Source organism: Podarcis pityusensis, assembly GCF_964106645.2.
Source record: "Podarcis pityusensis genome assembly, chromosome: 9".
In the NCBI taxonomy this organism is placed as follows: Eukaryota; Metazoa; Chordata; class Lepidosauria; order Squamata; family Lacertidae; genus Podarcis; species Podarcis pityusensis.
The window spans coordinates 25,256,219-25,280,259 of NC_138034.1; the positions used below are offsets into that span (position 1 = coordinate 25,256,219).

A 24,041-nucleotide genomic window follows, 5' to 3' on the forward strand; every position below is an offset into this window, starting at 1 on the left:
CAGACAACGGCAAGGTGCTTGCTGGATCCTGAAGTTTTCCTCGTATCAACTGCATTAGCAAGAAATGAGACATGCACTATATATCTGCTGAGCACCAAAAAAATCCCCCAAAAGGCTGCATCATAGTACTTTTGCTTGGGTGGGAGAATGCTGGATTAAGCCCAGAAAGGGAAATATGGATTAAACTGGAATATAAAACAGTGGGGTGTCTTTTGGATGCAAAAACATTGTGTAAATGCTACGGGCAATGAACAAAGCCCATTTTTTTATGCACGAGGAGCAGCTAACATCTGTCCAAAAGCAACCCAGAATCTACAGTCGAGGTCTGTGTTGTGTGACTTTGTTCTGCTCTAACACTGCCAAGAAGCAATGGGTTGCTGTTTGTATTAGTATTCAAATGAACCGTGTTTGGGATTTGTGTTTGGAAGAGACGGGTGTGTGAGATTCACCCAGATATCCCCATTTTTCTTCCTTGTTGAGTTCTGCAGGGAATAAGGAAGGACCTGACAGCCAGTGCCACTCTCTGGAGTGGTTGTAAGTAAGAAGGCAGGGAGACTGAAGGCAGGCTCAGGTCACAGAATCATAGAATTGTAGTGCTGGAAGGGATCCTAAGGGTCATCTAGTCCAGCCCCCATTCGTCCTAACGGGACAGCCTCCACCGTAAATGTGAGGAGAATATGAACAATATGATAATATGGGGCGGGGCGGGATGTACGCCACGTCGAGCTCCTCGCAGAAAAGGTGGCTGGAAACCTAATGATAACCGTAAGCTGTTGAAGGGCCATCTGTCAGGGATTATTTAGTTGCGATTCCTGCATAGGATTGGACTAGATGACCCTGGGGGCGGGGTCCCATCCTATTCTATGATCCGACGATTCTACCAAATAAACAAACCAGCACTTCCCCCAAAAACCTGCACAGTAAGGCTGTGACAGTGTCACTCCGCCTCTTGGAAAGAGCCCCCACCCCGCCTTCATCCAGGATTTTTCACCTGGAGAGCCGAGATCGCGAGAGCCTCGGCTTTGCCTGCGTCTCTAATCGTTGTCGCGGATTGAGACGACTGGGGCAGCTCCGTGACCACGACACGGCGCGGAGGAAGTTTGGGGAAGTTGCGCAGCCAAGCCCCCCGCCCTCGAAGGGTGGTTTTTTGGGGGGGAGGGGGTCTGATCGCCAGGGTGGCCAGGCTTGCCTTGCGGAGCTGAATTCAGAGTAGCTCTCAGCATCAGGCGGAGCAGAGGAGAGCAGAGGATCTCCCTTCTCCGGAGCGCAATACAGTCGACGGGGCGGGAAGGAAAACTCGGTTTGCAGGCGCGCCCACCTCTCGCGCAGCGGAGGCGAAGGAGGCGACGGAGAGGCAGGGAGCACCGTCCACTTTCTCCGGCTCAGGCAGCCGAGCAAGGAGCGCTCGGCTGCTGCCGTCACCGCCGCCGTCTGGCGGGAGAATCCCCCGGTCCAGCGGTGGGGAGCGGGAGTGGGCGGCGCTCCAGAGAAGAGGGAGGGCAGAAGAGGAGGCGGCGGCGGTGGCGAAGAGAGGGAGTGAGTCAGTGAGCCGCTGCAGCCTGCGCTCTCCCCGGCGCTGCAACTCAAGACTACCTATGTGCATACTCCTTGCCTGGACATGTCTTGACAAACTTGGATTTTTTCCCCTTCTCCTCCCGCTTTCCTCTGACTCCCTCCCCACAACATACCAAGTTTTTAAACACCGGATGGGTTCAATCCGGCATGCAGCCACCTGGGATATGGAGACAGGCGCCAGATCTCCCGGGCGCTGCTGGAATACGCTGCTCCGGGCAAAGTTGGCTTTCGATTTTGATGCATGCCTCACTTGGGGACCCGAGTCCGCCGGAATGGACTGAAAGCAAAGCGGGACTGGCTTGAGGGACGAGACACGCGTTGCACCCAGCTGGCCTGGTTGGTGAGTTGACGGTTCTTTTCCTCCCTTCGCTTCTTTCCCTTGAGTGGCAAAGAGAGTGTTGGGCTACTTAATGCATGCAGAGGCTTCTGCGCCCCACCCCCGCAACTATAGTTTCGTGGTTGCAATTGATCTGGCCGTCCTGTCTCAATATTGCACGGATCAATAAACGCCCCCGCACTCTCCTGTTTCCCCCTCCCCCGCACTCTACCTTTCTAGGGCGAGAGAGACGCGCCCGCGCCCTCCCGAACGCGATTTAAGTAGCCTTGTTGCAAAAAAAAAATAAATTAAAAAATTTAAAAAATTGCTACCGGGGTTTTGCATTGCCCCCCCCCCTTGTAAAGCGCAACTTGTTTTAGAAATGGTTCCTTTGGGAAGGAGAAGCAGGGAATCCGCGCGTTTGTATTGTGGCGCAGCGCCCTCTAGCCGCCGGTTAGGGACGCAGCAGCTCCGTTCCTAGCCTGGGACCCGTCACAAGCTCAGCCAAGTTCAGCATTGTCCGGAGGAGACACGAGGGAACACGAGGAGGGCTCTCTATGTGCATTGTCCTCTCGCTACTTTGGGTTTGTGTGTGTGTGTCCCCTCCTCCGCCCGCCCTCGTACTGCTGGTTTCCCCGCGTAAGGTGAGCCTCGAGGGCGACCCATTGTTTCTCGTTTCACTCCACATGCAGGGGGGAGGGCGGGGATGCGATTTATACGTCGAGCATTTTTATAGCGCCTTGATCGTCGGCCACATATTTAGCACTTGCCTCGAGGGGACAATTTTTAATGCAACCGGGAGGGGGGGGGGGAGAGAGAATCAAGAAAAATTGAGAGACTAGTGCGAAGTGAAGGCTGGGTTTGGGTAATCTGCCTTATCTCTTGTTCTCCCCCTCCCCACTTTTTTGCTGCCTTTCCGTGGCAAAAAAAAAGGTAGTTTCCTTCCAAACAATTAAGTTTCTCGGGGGAGGAAGAGGAGCGTGGCGGAGAGCTGGGGGGCTGGGGTGGCGGTGGCAAGTGTCTGATCACTATGACCCATGGGGCCGAGGTCCCTAGCCCGCCCATAAAATATGAGGGGGCCGCCCCCCAAAAGTTGATGGACATTGCCATTCAAATACTGTGGGTGTGTGCCGTCATGCGATCGGTTAGGTGAGGAGGGGCTTACCAGTTCCTCCAATATTTTATTCAAGTTGGCGCCAGGAACCGAGAGTGCCAACCCAACTTAAATATTGGGGGGGCAGCCGATAAGCCCCGCCCCACATAATCGATCACGCACGCCATTTGAATGGTAATACCCATCAACTTTGGGGGGACCTGGTGCCCTCAAATATTTTAGGGGGGCGAAGAAAGGACCCCAAGCCCATAGGAGTTGGTTCCTTCTTTCAGGTTTTGCCCCCCGTCTCACCCATTCCTTCTTTTCCTGTTCTGACTCGGTTCGGAACAAGCTTCGATGGAGGAAGGAGTTTAGGAGCGCTGTATTGCTCTTCCGATCCACACTTGGACAAGCCCGTTTCCCCGAAAGGTTCATTCCGAAAGCTTCGTGGCGGTTTCACGTGTCATCATGCACTGCGACCCTCACACCCCACTTTAGAAACCTGACTGCTCTTATCTTTTATTGGACCGGTTCGGTTCTCAGCGCTTCAGGGAAACCGGCCTAAGCCGTGTCTACTCGGGAGTAAGCCTATTGAGTCGAGTAAACAGCGCCTTGATCGGCACCGATGCGCCACAGAAGAGAACGGGGACTAAGCTTGCACTTCAGAAACCGTTCACCTGGTAGAAAGCTTCACTGCATTCAGTAGGATTCGAATCTGCGTAGGAATGATTAGGACTGTGCTGTAAATCACCTTAATCCCATTCGCTTCTACTTTGCAACTAGGTGATGGATGGTTTTCCAGTTTGGTTAGGTGAGGGGCTGGGCCCTGGCAGGAAAGAACAAGATCATTTTCTCCAGAGTAAGCGATTTACAAAGTGGGCTTGTGCATGTCTGCTCGAAAGTGAGGCTCGCTGGATGTGTCAAATGAGGGTATATTATACACATTTACCTGTGAGGAAGCCCCATTGAACACAGTAGAGTTTGCTTCTAAGCAGACCTGCAGAGAGGGCTGGGTTAACTAGAGGCTATTCCGGAGCGATTGGGGAATGGGAGGCCTGCGATTGCTCCGTTTGATAGCAGTTCGCCAACTCCTGTTGGTAGACGGCGGCAGTGCGCTCCTTCTCCACCTCCTATAGAAATTTACTGTGCCGACAGATATTGGTCGGTTCCGGGTATTCCCACTTCCAGGGAGTGCAGGTTTGCCGATTTTCACATGCATGTATACAATCCTTTCAACAGAGCGAGCGATCTGCTGCTTGGTTGGAGTTTTATTTATTTAATCCTCCTCGCCTTTACAGAGTGCTTTCGAGACGTGCCATGAAATGTTAACAGTTGTCTTGCTAGTATTGGCGTACAGTACTTTTTTTAAATATTGAAACTCTGAAATAGAATCCGAAGCCCTCCCATTTTCCCTGAGTTTTCCCCTCCCCCAGGGGAGGGGGGGCAGCTGTCTCTGTTCCTATTGGAGAGCCCCATCTGGAGTCCGGTCTCTCCGAAACTAGGCAGCCATGCATCTAGGTCTCTCCTTGGAAATCCATACTCCTACGTGTAAGTAGCTAAAATCTCGAAACTGCCCTCCCTTTTTTTTGTGAGATTCAAAGTGGAATTAGGAGCGGGTGGAGAAGATGAATGGAAATTCTTACTAGCGCTGAAGCCCAATTTCTACCCGCCCTTGCCAGCTAACAAACAGACCCATCTTGTGCTATGTAGCGCTAGGCGCGCATAAAGCTCTGTATAGTTTTCACAGGAGTTAACAGTACGGTGTGGCTCTGGAAGTGAAGTCCGTTGAAGTTGCTTTTCCGATCAGGGACTGGCTGTCGTTTGCGTTGCATCATAAACGTCTGCAATCCGAAATGCTTAGGGAGTGGGACTTGCTCATGAGTAAACCTGTTAAATAGTGTGCATGCGTCTGGCCGGATCCCGTTGGTTGAATGAGTGGAACTTGGTTGCAGTCGTATACCAATTTACCTGGGAATAAATCCCATTGAACCAAGTAGGAGTTACTTGCCTGGGCATGTATACTGTATCTGATACAGTGTATCATAGGATTGGGTGGCAAACTGTTCATCGTTATTCTATGAACGATAACTACTTTTTGGGCCACCCAAGTTTTTTAAAACTTTATTTGCAGATGTCCATACTGCTCTCTGGAGGATTTTTTTTTTTAAAAAAAATTAAGTTAGAAGGAACTCCTTTAATTCAAGATACGTAAGTGCATTCAAAGCTGTCCGGGCCTCCCAAGATGGTATTTTTGTCCTTCCCGTCTTTAATTTCTGGCTGGGTAATAAGGGGGATGCTGGGAATTGCGCTGCAGGGCGTAGCATGGGGCGCGCTTTGCAAGGCTGGAATTTTGCAGAATGTGGGGTTAGCTTAGCCCAGCTGTGCACGGAAGTGCTGGCGATTATTTATTACGCTCTCCAAAGCGGAGTCTCTGGGAGGTTTGGGCGGTGGAGTGTTAAAAGCCCTGGAGGAGGTAAGATTTGGTTTGCGGAGGCTTCCTTTTTAGGGCTTGCGGCACAATGAGGCGAACTCTCGAGTAATTATAGGCTTGGGAACGCGATGAGACGTATTCAAGAGCAGATTGCAATAATTCTCTGCGGAAACCCGGGCGGTTGGAAACAACAAACTTTGAGAACGGAGTGTTGCTTTTTCTTTTAATTAAAAAGAAAGAAAGCATGAAAGATCCCTTGTTCTCGCTTTCTTGATTTATGACATCATCGACCTCATGAATTAAAAGCAGATCTTTGAGCCACCGAGGAAAGGATTAACTAGAGAGTGTTAATTAACACGACCGAGAGACCAAACGCCCTTACTCACGAGTAAGCCCCACTGAGATTTTTTTTGGGGGGGTGGGTGGGATGCGTTGCTTGGAAAGCTCGATCCTGTGCACGTTCAATGGGTCCTACTCCCATGTAAACGTCTTTCCCAGCCCTTGCTTCAAAGCGATTTCTTCTGAATTGCACAGGGACTCGCTTCGGAGCCAACGTGGCCCGATCCGAAGCTGTTCCTCGGTGCGAATACGTTTCAAGTGAGATTTACTCCCGAGGAAGCCTTCCCGGCTCCTTTCTGCGTTTGCTCTCGGCTCTCTCCCAGCTTGATTTGCTCCTTTCCTTAGAAAAGGGGAGTGGGAAAGAAAGAAAGAAAGATAGTGGTGGCGTTTGATCTGCAGGGTTATAATCACTACGGAGCCAGATGGTGGCGAGGCGCGGAGCCGCTGAAAAGTGTGGTTTTGGTTTTCATGCCAGAGAAATTAGTTCCGGAGGCGGTTTGTGGCGGCTGCCCCTGCTTTTGGCGGAGGAATCCGGGGGCGAGAGAGAGAGAGAGCCGCACCGGAGAAAGGAGACCGGCGAGGGACGGAGGGGAAAGAAAGAAAGAAGAAAGCGCGAGCTGGCGAGGAGACGCTGCCCGGCTGCTGGCCATGCCGGACGGGGAGCTGCCGGTCCCTCGGGTGGGGAAGCGGATTCCCCCTCGGGCGAGGGAGCGCTGAGCGGCGAGGAACAGGGCGCCCGCTCGCCCTTGCCCGGGGGGAGAAACTTCGTGGGAAGAAAGTTGCTGGAGAGCCAGCAGGGCGCCTTCTTCCCCGCCTGAGGCGCCGCGGAGGAGAAACTTGGGAAACAGGGCGCACTGGAGGAGTTGGAGCCGGACTTGAGGCAGGTAGCGACGGGCGGCGTTGTGAGGTGGCGGCGCTTGGTGCCTTGGTTTCTTCTTCCCCTCCCCCTTGTTGCCTCTAGAGAGTCATCGTCCCCCCCACAAGCGGAAGTGGGATGGCTGGGGATGGGGGTGGACTCGACGTGCGGTGACTAGCAAGTGGGGCGCGAGGGGCAGCGCGGAGCTATTGTGCTGCTGCTGCTGCCGTGAGCCGGTCAGGGCAATACCAAGGGGGGCGGGGGGGGGTGGTTGGCTTGCCAAATCTGCTGTCTTCTAAACTCCCCAGGATAGGTGACAATAGTATCTTCTTGTTGTGCTATCTTGGATTTTGTGTTAGCCCTTAATGTTGGGAGGACAGAGCACAATCCAGCAAAAACAGGAGGATTCCAGCAAAAGTGCCAACTTCAATAAAATATTTTTTTTGGCGGGGGGACACATGTAAGCCTCACCCCACATAATCGATCCCACGAGTTTGAATGGCAATGCCCATTAACTTTCAGGAGCTCTCAGATATTTTTTTTTGGGGGGGGGGCAGAGGGACCTCGGTCCCTAGGAGTTCGCTCCTATGGATTATAGGGTCTTTGTCTTTGATTTCGGGACAGCCCAAGTTACAGCTGCTCCAACACCAGGGAGAAGGAGTCCCCCTTCTATTTTCACAAGTTTTTCATAGAGTTGGAAGGGACTCTTGAGGTCAAACCACCTGCAATGCAGGAATATGCAGGTGGCCCTATGAAGATTGAACCTGCGACCTTGCCATTACCAGCACCACACTCTAACCAATTGAGCCAACTGTGGCTTTTGTTAAAGCAGTACTCTTTCCCTCTGCTCATTGTCCCCAGAACCCATTTATTACCTGGCTGAGCTGATGAAAAATGGGAGAACATGAAGAGTAATTATCTCTTTCCTTATTAGCAGACAGTGGAAAGGAGAGAATAGTTAACTATGGACTGAGGTTGTGATTTTTCTTCTTAGGAATCCCAGAATTGTCTGGAGGGGGAGAGCAAAGGTTGATTTACTTTCCTATCCTTAGCAGAAGGTGTGCCTAAGTTCTCTCTGTGTGTTATGCTTGTAATGGCAGAGTGTATACTCCTTACCATCTCCCAACCCCCCAGCCCCGGAAATACCTTGGGTGTAACTCCCATTGCAGTTCCACATTTAATTCCCATCAGTTTCAGCAGGAAAACTAAGCCCAGGCTTATCAGTGCAATTCTATTTATTTATTAAAATATTTGTAGACTGCTTACCCTCCAAAAAATTCAAAGTGGTATACAAAAAAAAAAAAAAAAAAAAAAGCCATACAATGCCAACACCCAAAACAGAACAGCATAAAATACAGTTCAGGCTTGCAGAGTCCAGTAAAATACAATGAATTAATAAGCTTATTTATTCAGATCATTGGCATTTACTCCTTGCAAACTATTTTCCCCCCATTATTAAGGAAATAAACCCTGCTGGATCAGTCTAATATCCTCTCTTGACAAGCATACTCCAACTGTGGCCAACCAAACTGGGACATCAGTGGGACTTCAAAGTGCTCAACTTTGCCTGAGTGGTGGCCTTGATCTTTGTTTCCTTTTCTTTTTTGTTGGCAGTTTCTGCAGTAGCTTGACCCTCATACTCTTTTTGAAGGATAAATACCAGAGTTGTTCAGAGAGGAAGAACTCAAAAGTAATTATTGTAGGCTACAATCTTAAAGACACTTTCTAGAGAGTAATCCCCACTGAATACAGTGGGACTTTATTCCAAGTAAACTTTAATAGGATTTTGCTTTTGCCTCATGTTCTGATAAAATACAAAATAACCTGCACATTATGGTAATGCAGCCAACAAAAGGATTATTATGGTCTTCTTTCTACAGTTAAGTGTATGTGCAATCTTGAGTAGAGCTTCAATAATCTAAACCCGCCTATGCTTTCAGGTTTAGAATTGAGCAGTTTGCAAGTGGTAGTCATGTGCTTTGTTGAATAAGTGATGGTTGGAATAAACAGTTTGACACATGCAATTTTCTAAAAAGTTGAAATGGTTATTTATCATAGAGGAATGGTTTATTTCTTCTTGTTGAGTTTTTCCATGATAATTGCACTCAGGATTTTAGTGAACTACTGCAATATCATGGGTTGTATCCAATGCTGTCTGAATCACCTTCCGCTTGTGCAGTGGGACTGCCCCATCCTCTTCTCTTCCTGTGCACCCCAACAATCTGTTGCAGAGGGTCCCCCAACCCTCTGGAGCAAACTTTGAGGGTGCTCTGGGGCCTGCAGAGAAGAGGAGGTGGAAGATTTGTTGCACAAGCAGAAGTCTGTTGCGTGCAATCCCATGTATTAGGGTTAATCCTATCACTTCCTAGAGTTTCTGTTGTTGGATACATAACATTAAGTGCAATTAAGCATGTTGGGAAGCTAGTATGATGAACAGCTTCTGGAATCTCTCTTTTCTGAATTGTTCAAGAGCAGAACTGGAACATTGATTCAGTTTCTTCCCATCTTTCTAAAAAAAATACCTGGGCAAATCACTTTATTTTAAAGCATGTTATAATCTGCTTAATATTTTAAAAACTCATGTGGGTTTGTAGACTTTGGTAAAGGTAAAGTAGGTAAAAAGAAGACTTAATATCTTCTGTAGTATATTTTTGCTTTCCAGCAATAGTAGCTCAGAGCTTGAAAGACCTGCCTTTGGTTTCTCAATTAGAATCATAGCCATTAGAAAGGCAGAAAGTACAGGTGTAAAGGCACTACAGCTATTATTCATTGGGGTGGCATTACTGCAGTTGTCTCCCTTCCCTCTTCCTGTGAGACAGAGAAGGGCAGGTAAGATAGTTGGGCGTTTCTTTCACTTATCTCAGAAAAAGTGCTGCATCATTCTGCCAGATCAAAGGAGTGCTGTGATGCTTTTGTAACCAGCCTCTTCTGGTTGCAAAGGCCCAAGAGAGGCAATAGGCTCTATATGACTGAACTTAACCACACCTTTCTTGGGTTGGCAAGAATACAGAGGAAGATCATTGCAACTACAGTGGTACCTCGGGTTAAGTACTTAATTCGTTCCGGAGGTCCGTTCTTAACCTGAAACTGTTCTTAACCTGAAGCACCACTTTAGCTAATGGGGCCTCCTGCTGCTGCCGTGCCACAGGAGCACTATTTCTGTTCTCATCCTGAAGCAAAGTTCTTAACCCGAGGTACTATTTCTGGGTTAGTGGAGTCTGTAACCTGAAGCGTATGTAACCTGAAGTACCACTGTATTAGGAGACAACTGTTATTTAGCCTAGGGAAGTAGCACTAGGTATTGTTTTCAGGGAAATCCCTTGAATTGTAAGCTCGGCTTTCCATTTCAGATTTTGGTTTATTGATTTGTAGAGAGTACATTCATTGTGACTGATAGCATTCTTTCTTGGGCAGAGTTCCTTACGTCAAGCGAGCCTTGCAATGGTGGTTCCTTTTCAACAAGTCTATGGGGAGTGAGTAGCAAACTTTCCATAATAGTTTGGAAAACCCTGATTGATATTCCTTTTTTGTTTTGTTTTTTCCAGGTTTTTGGAACTTGCCTCCATGGAGAGCCATTTGACCATGTTGCTGCTGCCCCTCTTGCTGCTTGTGCAGCATTTTGGAAACTGTGAAGGGAATCCAAGACTGCATCACACATTGCCAATGCAGTTTACCCAAACTCATTACAATGCCACAGTATATGAAAACTCTGCAGCCAAGACTTACGTTGGACATCCAGTGAAAATGGGCATTTATATCACGAACTTGCTGTGGGATATAAAATACAAAATAATTTCTGGGGATAACGAGAACTTGTTCAAAGCGGAAGAGTATATCTTGGGAGACTTTTGCTTTTTACGAATACGGACCAAGGGAGGGAACACAGCTATACTTAACAGGGAAGTCAAAGACCATTACGTGTTAACTGTGAAAGCAATAGAGAAGAGCACAAATATGGAAGCTCGTACGAGAGTCCGAGTGCAAGTGTTGGATACAAATGACTTACGGCCTTTGTTTTCTCCAACTTCTTACAGTGTTTCATTGCCTGAGAATACAGCAATAAGGACGAGCGTTGCCAGAGTTAGTGCAACGGATGCAGATATTGGAACCAATGGAGAGTTTTATTACAGTTTCAAAGAGAGGACAGATATGTTTGCTATACATCCAACCAGTGGCATAATAGTTCTGACGGGCAGACTTGACTATTCAGAGACAAACGTTTATGAAATGGAAATCCTTGCTGTGGATCGTGGGATGAAATTGTATGGCAGTAGTGGCATCAGCAGCATGGCAAGGTTGACTGTTCATATAGAACAGGCTAATGAGTATGCTCCGGTTATCACGGCCCTTACGTTGGCTCCTTCAGAGCTTGACAAGGATCCATCATATGCAATCGTAACAGTTGAGGACAGGGATCACGGTTCAAATGGAGAGGTGGCATCTTTGAGCATTGTAGCGGGTGACCCACTCCAGCAGTTTAAAACTGTGAGGACTTTTCCAGGAGGAAAAGAATATAAAATAAAAGCTGTTGGCAGTATCGATTGGGAGAGCCAACTGTTTGGCTATAATCTAACTCTGCAAGCTAAAGATAAAGGGAATCCTCCAAAATTTTCTCCTGTCAAAGTAATTCATGTGGCATCCTCCAAATTTAGATCGGGACCAGTCCAGTTTGAAAGAGCTGTTTACAGGGCAGAAATAAGTGAATTTGCCCCACCAAACACTCCTGTAGTTATGGTAAAAACGCTGCCTACTTATTCCCATTTGAGATACGTGTTTAGAAATGCACCAAGCAAAATCAGATTCCACCTGAATCCTTATACTGGCCTTGTTAGTACTTTAGATCCCATAAATGCACAGCGTGCATCCCATATTGAATTCGACATTATGACAAGTGACAGAAAAGCCTCTGCAACAGTATTGATTAAAGTTATAGATATGAATACTCATTCCCCTGAATTTACCCAGACTTCTTATAAAGCTTCATTTGATGAGAATGTTCCTATAGGTACAAGTGTCACGAGTGTGAATGCAAAAGATCTTGATGAAGGTGAGAATGGCTATGTGACATACAGTATTGCGAATATAAGCCCCGTTCCTTTTGTGATAAACCACTTTACTGGTGTTATCAGTACCTCTGAAAACTTGGATTATGAATTAATGCCAAGAATCTATAAATTGAGAATTCGAGCTTCTGACTGGGGCACACCATATCGCCGAGAAGTTGAAGTCCCTGTTACTATAGCTTTAAATAATTTGAATGATAACACTCCACTGTTTGAGAAAATAAATTGTGAGGGAACAATCCCCAGGGAACTTGTTGTTGGAGAACAAATAACAACTGTGTCTGCTATTGATGCTGATGAGCTGCAGCTGGTACAATACCAAATTGAATCTGGAAATGAATTAGATTTATTTAGTTTAAATCCAAACTCTGGGGTGCTTTCCTTGAAGCAATCATTAGGAGATGGCTTGGGTGCAAAAGCAACTTTTCATAGCTTGAGAATAACAGCCACAGATGGAGAAAATTTGTCAGCCCCATTATATATTAACATTACTGTCATTGCCAGCCGCAAACCAGTATACTTACAATGTGAAGAGACTGGTGTCGCCAAAATGCTGGCGGAGAAACTTCTGCAGGCAAATAAGCTGCATGGTCGTGGTGAAGCTGACGATGTGTTTTTTGACACTTACTCTGTGAATCTGCATGCGCCTCAGTTTGGAAATAGCCTTCCCAGAAGCATTGAGGTAAAAGAAGATCAACTCATCGGTTCCAGCATCATACATTTGAATGCTAGTGATCTAGATACTGGTTTCAATGGAAAGCTTGTCTATGCTATCTCTGGAGGTAATAACGATAGCAGCTTTATCATTGGTATGGAGACGGGAATTCTGAAAATCCTTTCTGCCCTTGACCGAGAAGTAAAAGATAAATATACATTGAATATTACTGTTTATGATCTTGGGATACCGCAAAAGTCTGACTGGTGTCTTTTAGATATCAGGGTTCTAGATGCCAATGACAATTGTCCAGAATTCTTACAGGATAGCTATTTTGTGGACGTGACCGAAAACACGAACCTAAATACAGAAATCATTCAAATAGAAGCCATAGACAAAGACTTGGGGACTAATGGGGAAGTGAGATACTCTTTTCTTACAGATACTGACACGTTTGCCATTGATAGCGTGACGGGTATTGTGAAAGTTGTGGGGCCTCTGGATCGTGAAGAGCAACCTGTGTATTTTCTGAAAATAGAGGCCAGGGACCAAGCTAAAGAGGAAGCACAGTTATCTTCAACTGTTCTGCTGAAGGTGTCTTTAGAAGATGTCAACGACAATCCTCCGAAATTTATCCCATCCAATTACCGTGTGAAAATTCGAGAAGACCTTCCGGAAGGAACAATCATCACATGGCTGGAAGCCCACGATCCTGACTTGGGCCAGTCAAGCCAAGTGCGGTATAGCCTTTTAGATGGTGGGGATGGAAGTTTTGACGTAGATAAACTTAGTGGAGCAATTCGTGTTGTACAGAGGCTGGATTTTGAGAGAAAACAAGTTTATAATCTGACGGTACGGGCCAAAGACAAAGGCAAACCAGTGTCATTGTCGTCTACCTGCTACATTGAGATTGAAGTAGTTGATGTAAACGAAAACCTTCACTCTCCACGCTTTCCCAGCTTTGTGGATAAAGGTTTTGTAAGCGAAGATGTTCCCGTTGGTACTTCAGTGATGACTCTTTCCGCTTATGATGAGGATACAGGAAGAGATGGTGAGATCAGATACTCGATAAGGGATGGATCTGGTGTTGGAATTTTCAAAATAGATGAAGAAACAGGTAAGAACTTGTTACAGTCTTCTGGTTTTTATTATGCAACCTATTACATTGCTTTTAAGATAAGACCTTGAGTTAAATGTCCTTGAAACGAACAATAATTTATTTGTACACAGCGCATCATAGTGTTTGAAGGCTCTGAAATCAGTGAACGGTGTTTCATTTTTGTTTGCTACTTTAGTTTTTGTGTGAGGGTGGGGCTGGGCCAAGGCAGAAAGGAGCAGTGCTGGAAATACAGAAGACAACGTCATCCCTTGTGCAGGTTCCTATATTCCCATACGTTGGCTGCAATATTTAATCCACTTTCTGGGGTGTAAGCTCCACTTCCTTCTCAGTTGATGTGGGTTGCTCTGTCAGTCCCGGAAACTGCCTATAGGCATTGTCCATAAGAAGGAGCCTTTATTGGAATATTTCTAAAGATACTTTCTTTTATAAGGTTAAAAAGTAGCAGCATGCAAAATGTATGTTGTTGTTGTTTAGTCGTTTAGTCGTGTCCGACTCTTCGTGACCCCATGGACCAGAGCACGCCAGGCACTTCTGTCTTCCACTGTCTCCCGCAGTTTGGTCAGACTCATGTTTGTAGCTTCGAGAACACTGTCCAAAATGTATACAGTGCAACAAAGATGCAAGGCCCAACTGTATGAATGAAGTGGTATAAACAACGCAGCATGTTTTAGGGGTCAGATTTACACAGTTGTGTAGGAAAGGTATGAAGTACCTGGGAAACCCAATTTGAATTAGATTCTTTTCCTGTTGAAAAATCTCCTACGGGTGGGAGATCTTTTTCATCCTGCATTGTCTCACAGGCAGGCTTCCATATCCTGCATGTTGGTGGTGGGCGGAGCCAGGGGGAAAAAGGGGGCAGAGCAACAAATATAAATATTACCTTTGTACAGTAAGGTGCATTTCAGCAGCCATGTACCAGTCAAAGGTTTCTATATTGCTGAACCCATCTATCCATCTAGTCAAGAGAATTTAGAACTTAGGAGGCAATTCTTGCCTGGGAGTAGACATCATTGAGCATAATTAGATTTACTTTAGGGTAAACATGCAGCAAATCCATTTGTTTTTAAGAGAGGTCTGCAAACCACCTTTCCAGTTAAAATTCACTCCGTGACTACCCTGCACAATGCACAAAATGCCCCCAAAATGAAAATAGTCAGTATTTACTAATTTTGGGTGCTGAACATGCAAATGACAATAAAATGTGTCACTTTGCTCCTGTTTAGGAGATACAAAGATAGTAATGTATAAATAACCGACTCCGCATTGAGTGCATAATTTCATTTGGCAACACTGTATTCTTCTAAGACAAACATTTAATATATTTAGGTGCCAGGGACAACATTTCTCTTCAGCCAGGCTTTGGCTGATTAACATTTTATGACTTTTTAAACGTGTTTGTGGTAGAGAGTTATTGGGTTGTTTTTGTTTCAGTATGTATTTTGTATTCTCATTTTGTGTTTTTTTCTGTTGTGAACCACCCTGGGATCTTCAGGTTTACAAATTTAATAAATTATCATTATTACCCAATGCAAGATGAATGGACAACTTGGAACATTGTCAGGTCACATGGTTATTGGAGCTCACTGCCAATTTAGTACAAATGGAACCTGCAATGAAACATTGCTGTTGATTCCCTGTTGGAAGTGTTTTTGTCTCTTTTTCTTTCAACCCTTTCTCTTTTTATTTTTTAAATTATTACATTTATATTCCACCTTTCCTCTGAGGAGGTCAAGGGGACATGCATAGTTCATTGCCTCTCCATTTTATGTACCCAGTGAGGTACATAGATTAGGCTGAGAGACTGTGACTGGCCCGAGGTCACCCAGTGAGCTTCACAAGTGGCGATTTTGAACCCTGGTCTCCCAGATATTAATGCAACACTCCAACCTGAAGGTTTCAAAGGGCAGGTAGACTAATATAGACAGTGGTGGGGCTTGAAGATAGCCTGGATCCTGCTTCTTTATTTTGATGGTGAGATAACGAAAGTGGATGAGGCATAAATCTGAGTTGGTATGCATAAGATGGCCCTGTTAGTCCCCAATTGACAAAAGTACAGTGGTACCTCAGATTTAGAACTTAATGCATTCTGGAGGTCTGTTCTTAACCTGAAACTGTTCTTAACCTGAAGCACCACTTTAGCTAATGGGGCCTCCTGTTGCCGCCGCACCGCCGCTACACAATTTCTGTTCTCATCCTGAAGCAAAGTTCTTAACCTGAAGTAGTATTTCTGGGTTAGTGGAGTCTGTAACCTGAAGCATATGTAACCCGAGGTACCACTGTATGCTGGACTTTAATCCTAGAATTCTATATTGGATGCATAGGGTCTGTTTAGCATTCTTTTTAACAAAAGTATCGTGAATAAATTGGATAAGAAGCCTAAAACATCCCCATGGACATAACAGCCACACAATTCTTTAATAATTCAGTTTTGTTTCCAAACGCGAAATGGAAGATGGGCTGCTCTTGAATAAATACTCAGTTTGCTGTTCGACGAGAGAATGTGCTGAGGGCGGTAGTGCTCCTCCTTAAAGATCCTGCTGGCAAACCCTCACAGGGATTGGTAAATAGGAACTCAACATGAAAGCTTGGGGTTCTTCTATTCCTCTCTTTCTGGCTGCTTGAAAGTAAGCATTGTTTAGCAGTGACCCCTATTGACTGGGTCATAGCCTGGTCTGATGAAAACAGCCCAGCCCAGGAGAGAACTGAGATTTACTGACCTTGGGTGTGAAACAGTTGCATTTCGACTCGAGATTTCCTTGTAAATGAGAATCAGTTCATTCAGTGAAGTACGCATGGAGGTGATTTTTTTTTTAAAAAAAGGTCTGTGTCTTTTCCTTGAAAAACATTTGACAAGCAAAAGGAGTCTTGAAAGGAAATAATTGTCAAAAGCTGTGGAAGGTGGTGCTTGTTATATTGCTGCTGGTACAGCTGTCATATTGCAGATGAATTTCCTATTGAAACATCTGCTTAGCTTTTGAAGTATAGATTAAGGTCAGTGAGGGGAGGTGGGAATGATAGCATAATAACGTTTACTCTTTTTCTTTCAAGATTTTACATGTATGATTTGGAAACCTTTTGAAAAGGGATAGACATAGGCCAACAAGGCTTGGCATTCTTCCACTTTTATGTGGCAACCTGTAGCACTCAAATTCTGGAATCCTGTTTTTTAAAGTAGCCTTAATACCAATCAAGAGTCCTGGTTTCTGTCACATGCATAATTCGATGTATATTGCTGACAGTTAAACTTAGAATCTGAATTGCTTCTGCACTCCTGTACCTGCAAGATGTCGCAGCATCTTGTGAAAGAATTAAGAATGTCACTATAGAACTGTAGAGTTGGAGGGATCCCAAGGGTCATCTAGTCCAATCCCCTGCAATGCAGGAATCTCAGCTAATGCATCCATGCCAGAAGGCCATCCAACCTCTGCTTAAAAACCTCCAAGGAAGGAGAGTCCATAACCTCCCAAGGGAGACCATTTCACTGTCTAATTTGAATTAGAAATTCAGATAATATTGTTGCAATCCACCCTAATCCCTGAGCACTGTGATATTCCAGAGGTTCCAGGGCTTCACCTAGGGTCTACAGTGGTACCTCAGGTTACATACGCTTCAGGTTACATACGCTTCAGGTTACAGACTCTGCTAACCCAGAAATAGTGCTTCAGGTTAAGAACTTTGCTTCAGGTTGAGAACAGAAATCATGCTGCGGCGGCAGCTACAGGAGGCCCCATTAGCTAAAGTGGTGCTTCAGGTTAAGAACAATTTCAGGTTCCAGACCTCTGGAACGAATTAAGTACTTAACCAGAGGTACCACTGTATTTCCTTTTGGAAATGAGGCACAGTGGTGAGTTTATGGTTTATTCACACCAGTGATGGCCAAACTTGGTCCTCCAGCTGTTTTGGGACTACAACTCCCATCATCCCTAGCTAACAGGACCACTGGTCAGGGATGATGGGAATTGTAGTCCCAAAAACAGCTGGAGGGCCAAATTTGGCCATCACTGATTTATACATATATATAAGCTGAGCCTGTGATGAAGGGGTTCAGAGCATCAACACCCCAAAAGCGTCTTGTTGCTTCCATAGCCATAGCCTTTGATTCAAACAAACGTCAAATATCATGTGCTGCATTTCTGGCTTTTCAGTTTGCTGCCTTTTTGCTTAGTGATGTCACACACTCTAAACTCTGCCATTATTTGTACAAGTCATTTGATGCTTTGTTCTTTTACTGGCCCATCAGCTGGGAGGCTAGCTTGTCTTAGTTAGCTTTTAACACTTCCTAGATCCAGGGATTAGAATGCCCTAGCACTCATCTTAACATCCAGAAGCTTGATTAAATTCTAACACTTGCTGATTCTCGGGATTATGGTAGTCTTCCACCCACAAACTCATAATAATATAAAACTGGTGGCTATTTAATATACTGTTTTGCTCAACATCTAGGAGGGAAGACAGAAAATGCTGACTATATGGAGATAAGGAACAAATGCAATGCTCTCAAGTTAGTGTATCAAATTGTTAAATAATATTATTAAAAGTATCTGGACTCCTTTCTACATAGAGTTCAACATGGGGAAACTACTCCAAATCTATCCTAAAAACAACAGGCCCACACAACTGAAATGTACAATTACAGAATCACGCAGTCACATTTAAAATACTGTTGTACCTTGGAACCCAAATGCCTTGCAAGTCGAACGTTTTGGCTTCCGAATGCCCCAAACCTGGAAGTGAGTGTTCTGGTTCGCAAACGTTCTTTGGAACACGAACGTCCAACGGGGCTTCTGTGGCTTCTGATTGTCTGCAGGAGCTTCTTGCAGCCAATCAGAAGCCACAGTTTGGTTTCCGAACATTTTGGAAGTGGAATGGACTTCTGGAACGAATTCTGTTCGACTTCCAAGGTATGACTGCATCTGCTTATGCTAGCAGTTCCAGTCCCTTAAGATATTAAAGAGATGAAGTTATGGAGTCGGTGCCTCAACACATAAAGGTGTGCTAATCCTCTCTCCTCAACCACAGGGGCAATGCTGAGCAAAGCATGAAGCTTCAGGTGCCTCAAATGAAGGCATGTGCAGAATAATGTGCTTTTGAATGCTCGCCTGATTTTTGCTTTTAAACTAGAAACCAGCACTTTGCATTTAGAAGCAAAACGTCAGCCAGGCCAGTTGATCCAAAACTGAAGAGTGGCTGAATTTTTGTACCATTTGATGCTTCCAAACCCTTTTCAAAGGAATCTGCCACCGCAAAGAGCATTTCAATAATTTGGGGCTGAGGTTACCAATCAATGGGAACAGTGACAAGCCAGCTTACCAACGAAGGCAAAGAGAGGCTTCTCCCGGCCACCTGCACCACCTGTGAATCCAGAAGCAGTGTAGGATTCTGGAGGTCCTTCCCCATGTATACCATATGTTTCTTCCAGCAAACATACAAACTATGAACAATGTATGTCTCTTTAAACTAGTCTGATTTATCACTGTGTGTATGTGTGTGGAAGAGGCAACATCCATGCTTTGCATCAAGGAAGGAACTTGTGATCCTCCAGATGTTCTTCAATCATAGCTCCTATCAGCCCCAGCCAACGTGGCAATTGGTGAGGAATGATGGGAGTTGTAGTCCTGCATATTCTGGAGGGTTCCCAGTCACTGATTTACATGTTTCTTGGAGATAATTAGTTTTACATACTTCAGACACATTTGCTTCACAAATTGGAGCTTTTGTACGTACTGTTGGAATATGAGTACAACGCAGCTGCAAACTGGCAGCTCGGTATTTACATCACAAGATGTGGCTAGCTGTGGGAAAGAATGTTCCCGGAAGTTCACAGGATTCACAAAGCTTTGTTCTGTGTGTAATATGAGACCTTCCTGTTGCGTATGTGAAGGAAGTCTGGGTCTCTTGCTTGGAGGAGACTGAACTGATCGGACATGTTTTTTGTAGAGTTGTGCAGTCAGAAATAAACAAGATGTAAAAGACTTTCTGACTGTCTTCTTTCTCCTGCTGGTATGCAAGGAAGAAGGGGGTGTGCATCTTCCCGGGTGGGAGATGTTGCCTATCAAGATCTTCCTGGACTGCGGGGATGTCAGCCAGAGTAGATCACCGGTAAACAAGCCCCGGGAGCAGGGAGAGAGGCCAGCCTCTCCCGAGGGGGCATGTTTTCCAACACATACCTCAAATGGCGGCATCTTAGTGTATTGTGTTATTGGACTTCAGAGTCCGTCATAGGTTGGTTGGTTGTTTTTTTAAGTCAGTAAGTGTTTAAGGACAAATAATTAAAATCCATGTGTAAGGAAAGGGGACTTAACACCTGATCATTTTTCTGTGCAAAGATTATACATTGTGTACATGCTCGCTTGTGAGGTGGCGCACACAAGCATTTGATTGATAAAATAACAATGGCTTGAAGGCTGGAACAGCTTCCTGATGCCTATACCTGGGTCACAATGAGCACTTGGAGCTTGCTGCACAAGTGAGGTGTGCATTTTTTTTCTCTAGAGAGGTTATCTACATTAAAGTAAAAGGTCAGATATGAAGTGGGCTACGATCTCTTTAAAAAGCAAATAATTTTTAGCCTCGGGATCAAGTATCTCACAGCCTTTGCTTGCAGTGAAGCTGGAACATGCTCTGCTTTACCTTTGGTCAAAAGTTAAAAGGGGTCCCATGACTCGCTTCGTATTATGTGAGAACAGCAGGCATTTCCATTTAGAACTTCTGCTTGCCTTTAATATTCTTTCTTTTTATGTTAAAATTGGCATGTCTTGTCAGACTTACTCTTGCAGACAGGAATTTAGCAACTGTTTAACTAATTGGGTGTGTTCCATAGCCCTGAGGACTGTTCCTTCACCTTTCTCGGGTAGTTTAAAAATCCATTCTCCCTGCTTCCCCCCCCCCTACCTTGTCTGTCTCCCCACTATTTCTTTTGGTATGAGTGCTGTAAGGGAGGAAAATACAAAGATGATTAACACAAAGGCTATCTGAAAGCTTCAGCAAGTGTTGCAGTTGAATTAAAGTTCATATTTCTTTCTTGTTACTCAGTGCCTGCTTCTCAGTGAGCAGAAAAGGAGGAACAGGGAGTGGCATCATGGGGAGGTACAGGCAACAACCAATTTGCATGGATGTTATGCTCCTGAATCCTGTGCATGTTGGTGGAGCAGGCATAATTCTGCTCCGGCCACTTCCAGGTTGGTGTGATGTGCACATGCGCAGTCATGCATCAATTGGATGTGCGTAAGTTGGCCGTTGCCTGTACAACAATATGCGCTGAGCGATTATGTCCTGGTACAATTCGCCTCACTCCCAAATTTTTGGCTCCTAATAAAATATGAGTAGCGCTTAGTAACCAGGCATGCATTGAACCCTTATTGAGAAGGCAAATTCTGTATGCCGGAGCAATGTCATGCTGATGCCTTTATCTTTGTATCTAAATCAGCACAGATGGCAGGGTACTGCTGCAAGTGGCCTTGCCACTGCAGTGTGTACTCAAAAAAGCTAAACAATGGTTCTTTCACATCATGGAGCAGAGCTATGTGTCTCCTGCACCAGCTGCCAGTGAGCTAATGGGCTCAATGCAAGGTGTCAGTACTAGAATGAATTCAAAGCCCTAAATGGCTTGAGACCCAAGGAGCTTTAAAAGCACCCTTTCCGCAATATCAACCACTTGCAACTGGCTCTGTTGATGGTGCTGCCATTGGGGGTTGGCAGGGCCTTTTTGTTGGTGGGTCCATGTTGGGGGAATGCCTTGTTGTGAGTCCCTGTCAACCAGGCAACATCCAATGGCAGCACCACAGTGTCTCCCTCATTATTAACTTACAGGTGAAATTCAGAAACATGTTTACCCCAGGTATTTGAAGATACTGTTCCTGGCAACACTGACATTATATTCCCCATAAAAGAAGGCAAATGCTTGTTTGTTTTCAGAAGTTTTAATTGCATTGTATTATTGATGACGCCCTGGGCTCCTTTGGGATGAAGGCTGGGAAATAAAATTTAATGAATAAATTACTGGTGCGGAACCTGTGGCTTTCCAGGTGTTGCAGAAGCCCAACTTTTAGTGGCCCTGCTGGCATGGTCCGTGGAGGGAGATGGTGGGAGTTGCAGTCTAGCAACTCTTTCAGAGCCACAGGCACTGAGCAGCGTTTGAATCCCTAGCTTGCTGACCAATTGAGCCTCCAAACAGCAGGTGAGGTGATAAACCTGTGTCTGGATTGCACCACCTCAGGTCGCAGATCATGTGCTTAAATGTTTCTCCATAGCAACAACAAAAAGAAAAGCATTGCGGAAGCTAGAAACCTTCCTCTCAATATCTAATTTGCTATACAAACAGGTTAATATTTTAACTCGCAGACACAGTCCTATCAGGAGTGTAGACTAAAGTGGTAGAACTGAGAAATAGGTTTACCTCCTCATTCAATGAAGCAGAAACACAGCGCTTAGTTAAACTGGAACGCCTTCCTCCAGGAGACAGTGATGGGCACCAACTTGGATGGCTTTAAAAGATGGAACCAATTCATGGTGGAGAGGGCTATCTCTGACCATCTGCCATGATGGCTATGCCCTCCCTCCACACTTGGAGGCAACAGTGCTTCCAAATACCAGTTGCCGAATGCCACAGGTGGGGAAAGGGCTCTTGTGCTCGTGTTCTGCTTGTTGGTTTCCCACAGGCATCTGGTTGGCCGCTGTGAGAACAGGACTCTGGACTAGATAGGTAATTGGCCTGGTCCAGCAGGCTCTTCTCACGTTCTCACCTTCTGTTGGAGAGAACTAAGCCTAACATGCAACAAGCAGACACCACCCATTGCCTAGAATGATGCTTGAAGTTGATCGGTTTCTACCATTCTGTAGAACTTCACAAGCCCTTTTTCTCTTCGGTCTGATGTGCATTTTATACCATCCACTACCTGGTCACATCTCCATACTGTGACTTTTCACTCCACTTGTAAAATTCTTAGTGCTGGTTTCTCCAGATCTCATTCCTCTCCAGCCCCACACTGCATCTTATTCTGATGTGTAAACAAGAGAAGCATACTGTGGCAGCCAGTGCTAGGCATTACACACGGGAATTTATGTGCGGGAAATCACAATGAGAAAGAAACAGAGGAGCAAATACTGTCACATGTGTCCCAGCAGTTAACTTTGGCTTGGGGAAATTGGTATACAGTAGCAGTGAGCTTCCCACCCCCACCCTATCCTCTTTTTGGCTGGGGTCCTAATCTACTGTGCTGTGAAAAATTTGGTCTGGAATTTTCTGCTTGGTCCAAGAGCAAATGGCCTTGTCGTGCCCGTCATGTATTGTTAAAAAAGCAGACTGCGTGAAAGTGACGGCAGATAAAAGCGGAATGTTTGTACTGATTATGTCTGTATAATTTTTGGTGCAGCAGCGGTGTCCTTCTCCTTTGCCTTACTTGCACAAAAGATTAGTAGCAACCGTAGTTCAGCTCTTTTCATCTATTGTCTCAGAAGCATGGCATTTCCATTGTGGCTAATTTTGAAGTACAAGGACGCATGAAGAGGAGAAGTTCCAGAACACATACCTTGCTGCATGGATTTCTTTACTTGTGTAGTGCTATGTTGAAATCCTTTGTCAGGTGGAAGTGGCCTGCACTTAAATGGATGCGAAGTTTTTGTTCTCCTTTTTTACTGACCTGAGCAGTTAATGATCAACAACTGTTATGCCACTTGAGTTAGGAATGTTGATTGCTTTTTTGGGGGGGAATTATATGGGCAATTATATAAGCAGAAGGTTTGGTAATTCACTGTGAAATTAGGTTGCATAGTGTGATAGTTAAGATATGGCCTTCAAATATTATTTACATTTTTATTGGTAATTAGGAATAGCTGCAAAAGGCGTATTGGGTTAGCTTTTTACCAGTTTTAGCAATGATTTACTGAATAATGTTCTTAATTTTGCTTTGAAAAATGCAGCTGTTGCTATGGGTTTCTTACCATGCACAACATTTTCTGCATTGAGAAGGAAGCAGATCCATAAAGGCTTAGAAGCAGAATGTCATATTTCATGGAGCTGGGTTGCAGAGAGAGAGAGACCCAAGATGTCTTTGGCCACCATGTTTCTACAAGCTACATGCTAAAAACTCAAAAATAGGTGATAGCTATTGTAGTTTAGACATCTGGTGGCTGCCTTTGCATGTCATGGTAAACCATGGCTTACCAAGCACAGGTGAATTACTCCTGCTTTGCTCTTTGTTGCTCCTCCTGGGAGGAAACGAACCACAATCCTTGATTTAGAGCTGTGTCTGTCACATCATTGCAGTTTGTTTCACTTCCACTTTCGCTTCCACCAAGGTTTGTTCTTTGCTTATACAGTGCTACCTCAGGTTACATACGCTTCAGGTTACAGACTCCGCTAACCCAGAAATAGTACCTCGGGTTAAGAACTTTGCTTCAGGATGAGAACAGAAATCGTGCGGCGGCAGTGCGAGGCCCCATTAGCTAAAGTGGTGCTTCAGGTTAAGAACAGTTTCAGGTTAAGAACGGACCTCCAGAATGAATTAAGTTCTTAACCTGAGGTACCACTGTACTGGTCATGGTTTATTAGACTGAAACAACCACAGTCCCTGGTTTGGGAGCAACACGAAGCCA

At 45.3% G+C, this 24,041-nt stretch overlaps 1 protein-coding gene across 6 annotated transcripts in view; it reads left to right on the forward strand.

Annotated features, from left to right (window-relative positions):
* The first annotated feature begins 1,527 nt into the window (after window positions 1–1,527).
* The window catches only part of FAT1 (FAT atypical cadherin 1), a 125,060-nt gene continuing 102,546 nt past the window's right edge, over window positions 1,528–24,041 (forward strand). For 2 of the 6 annotated variants that reach the window (XR_013990349.1, XM_081020450.1), the window contains exons 1-2: window positions 1,528–1,915; window positions 10,156–13,445. Coding sequence is in view for 5 of the 6 variants with exons in the window: in XM_081020450.1 (XP_080876576.1) it covers window positions 10,175–13,445 (3,271 nt within the window). In the remaining variant the exon portion in view is untranslated. Of the gene's footprint in view, window positions 1,916–4,466; window positions 4,533–10,155; window positions 13,446–24,041 lie in introns of those variants that run through there. The other 4 variants (XM_081020446.1, XM_081020448.1, XM_081020449.1 and 1 more) reach the window with 3 other exon arrangements.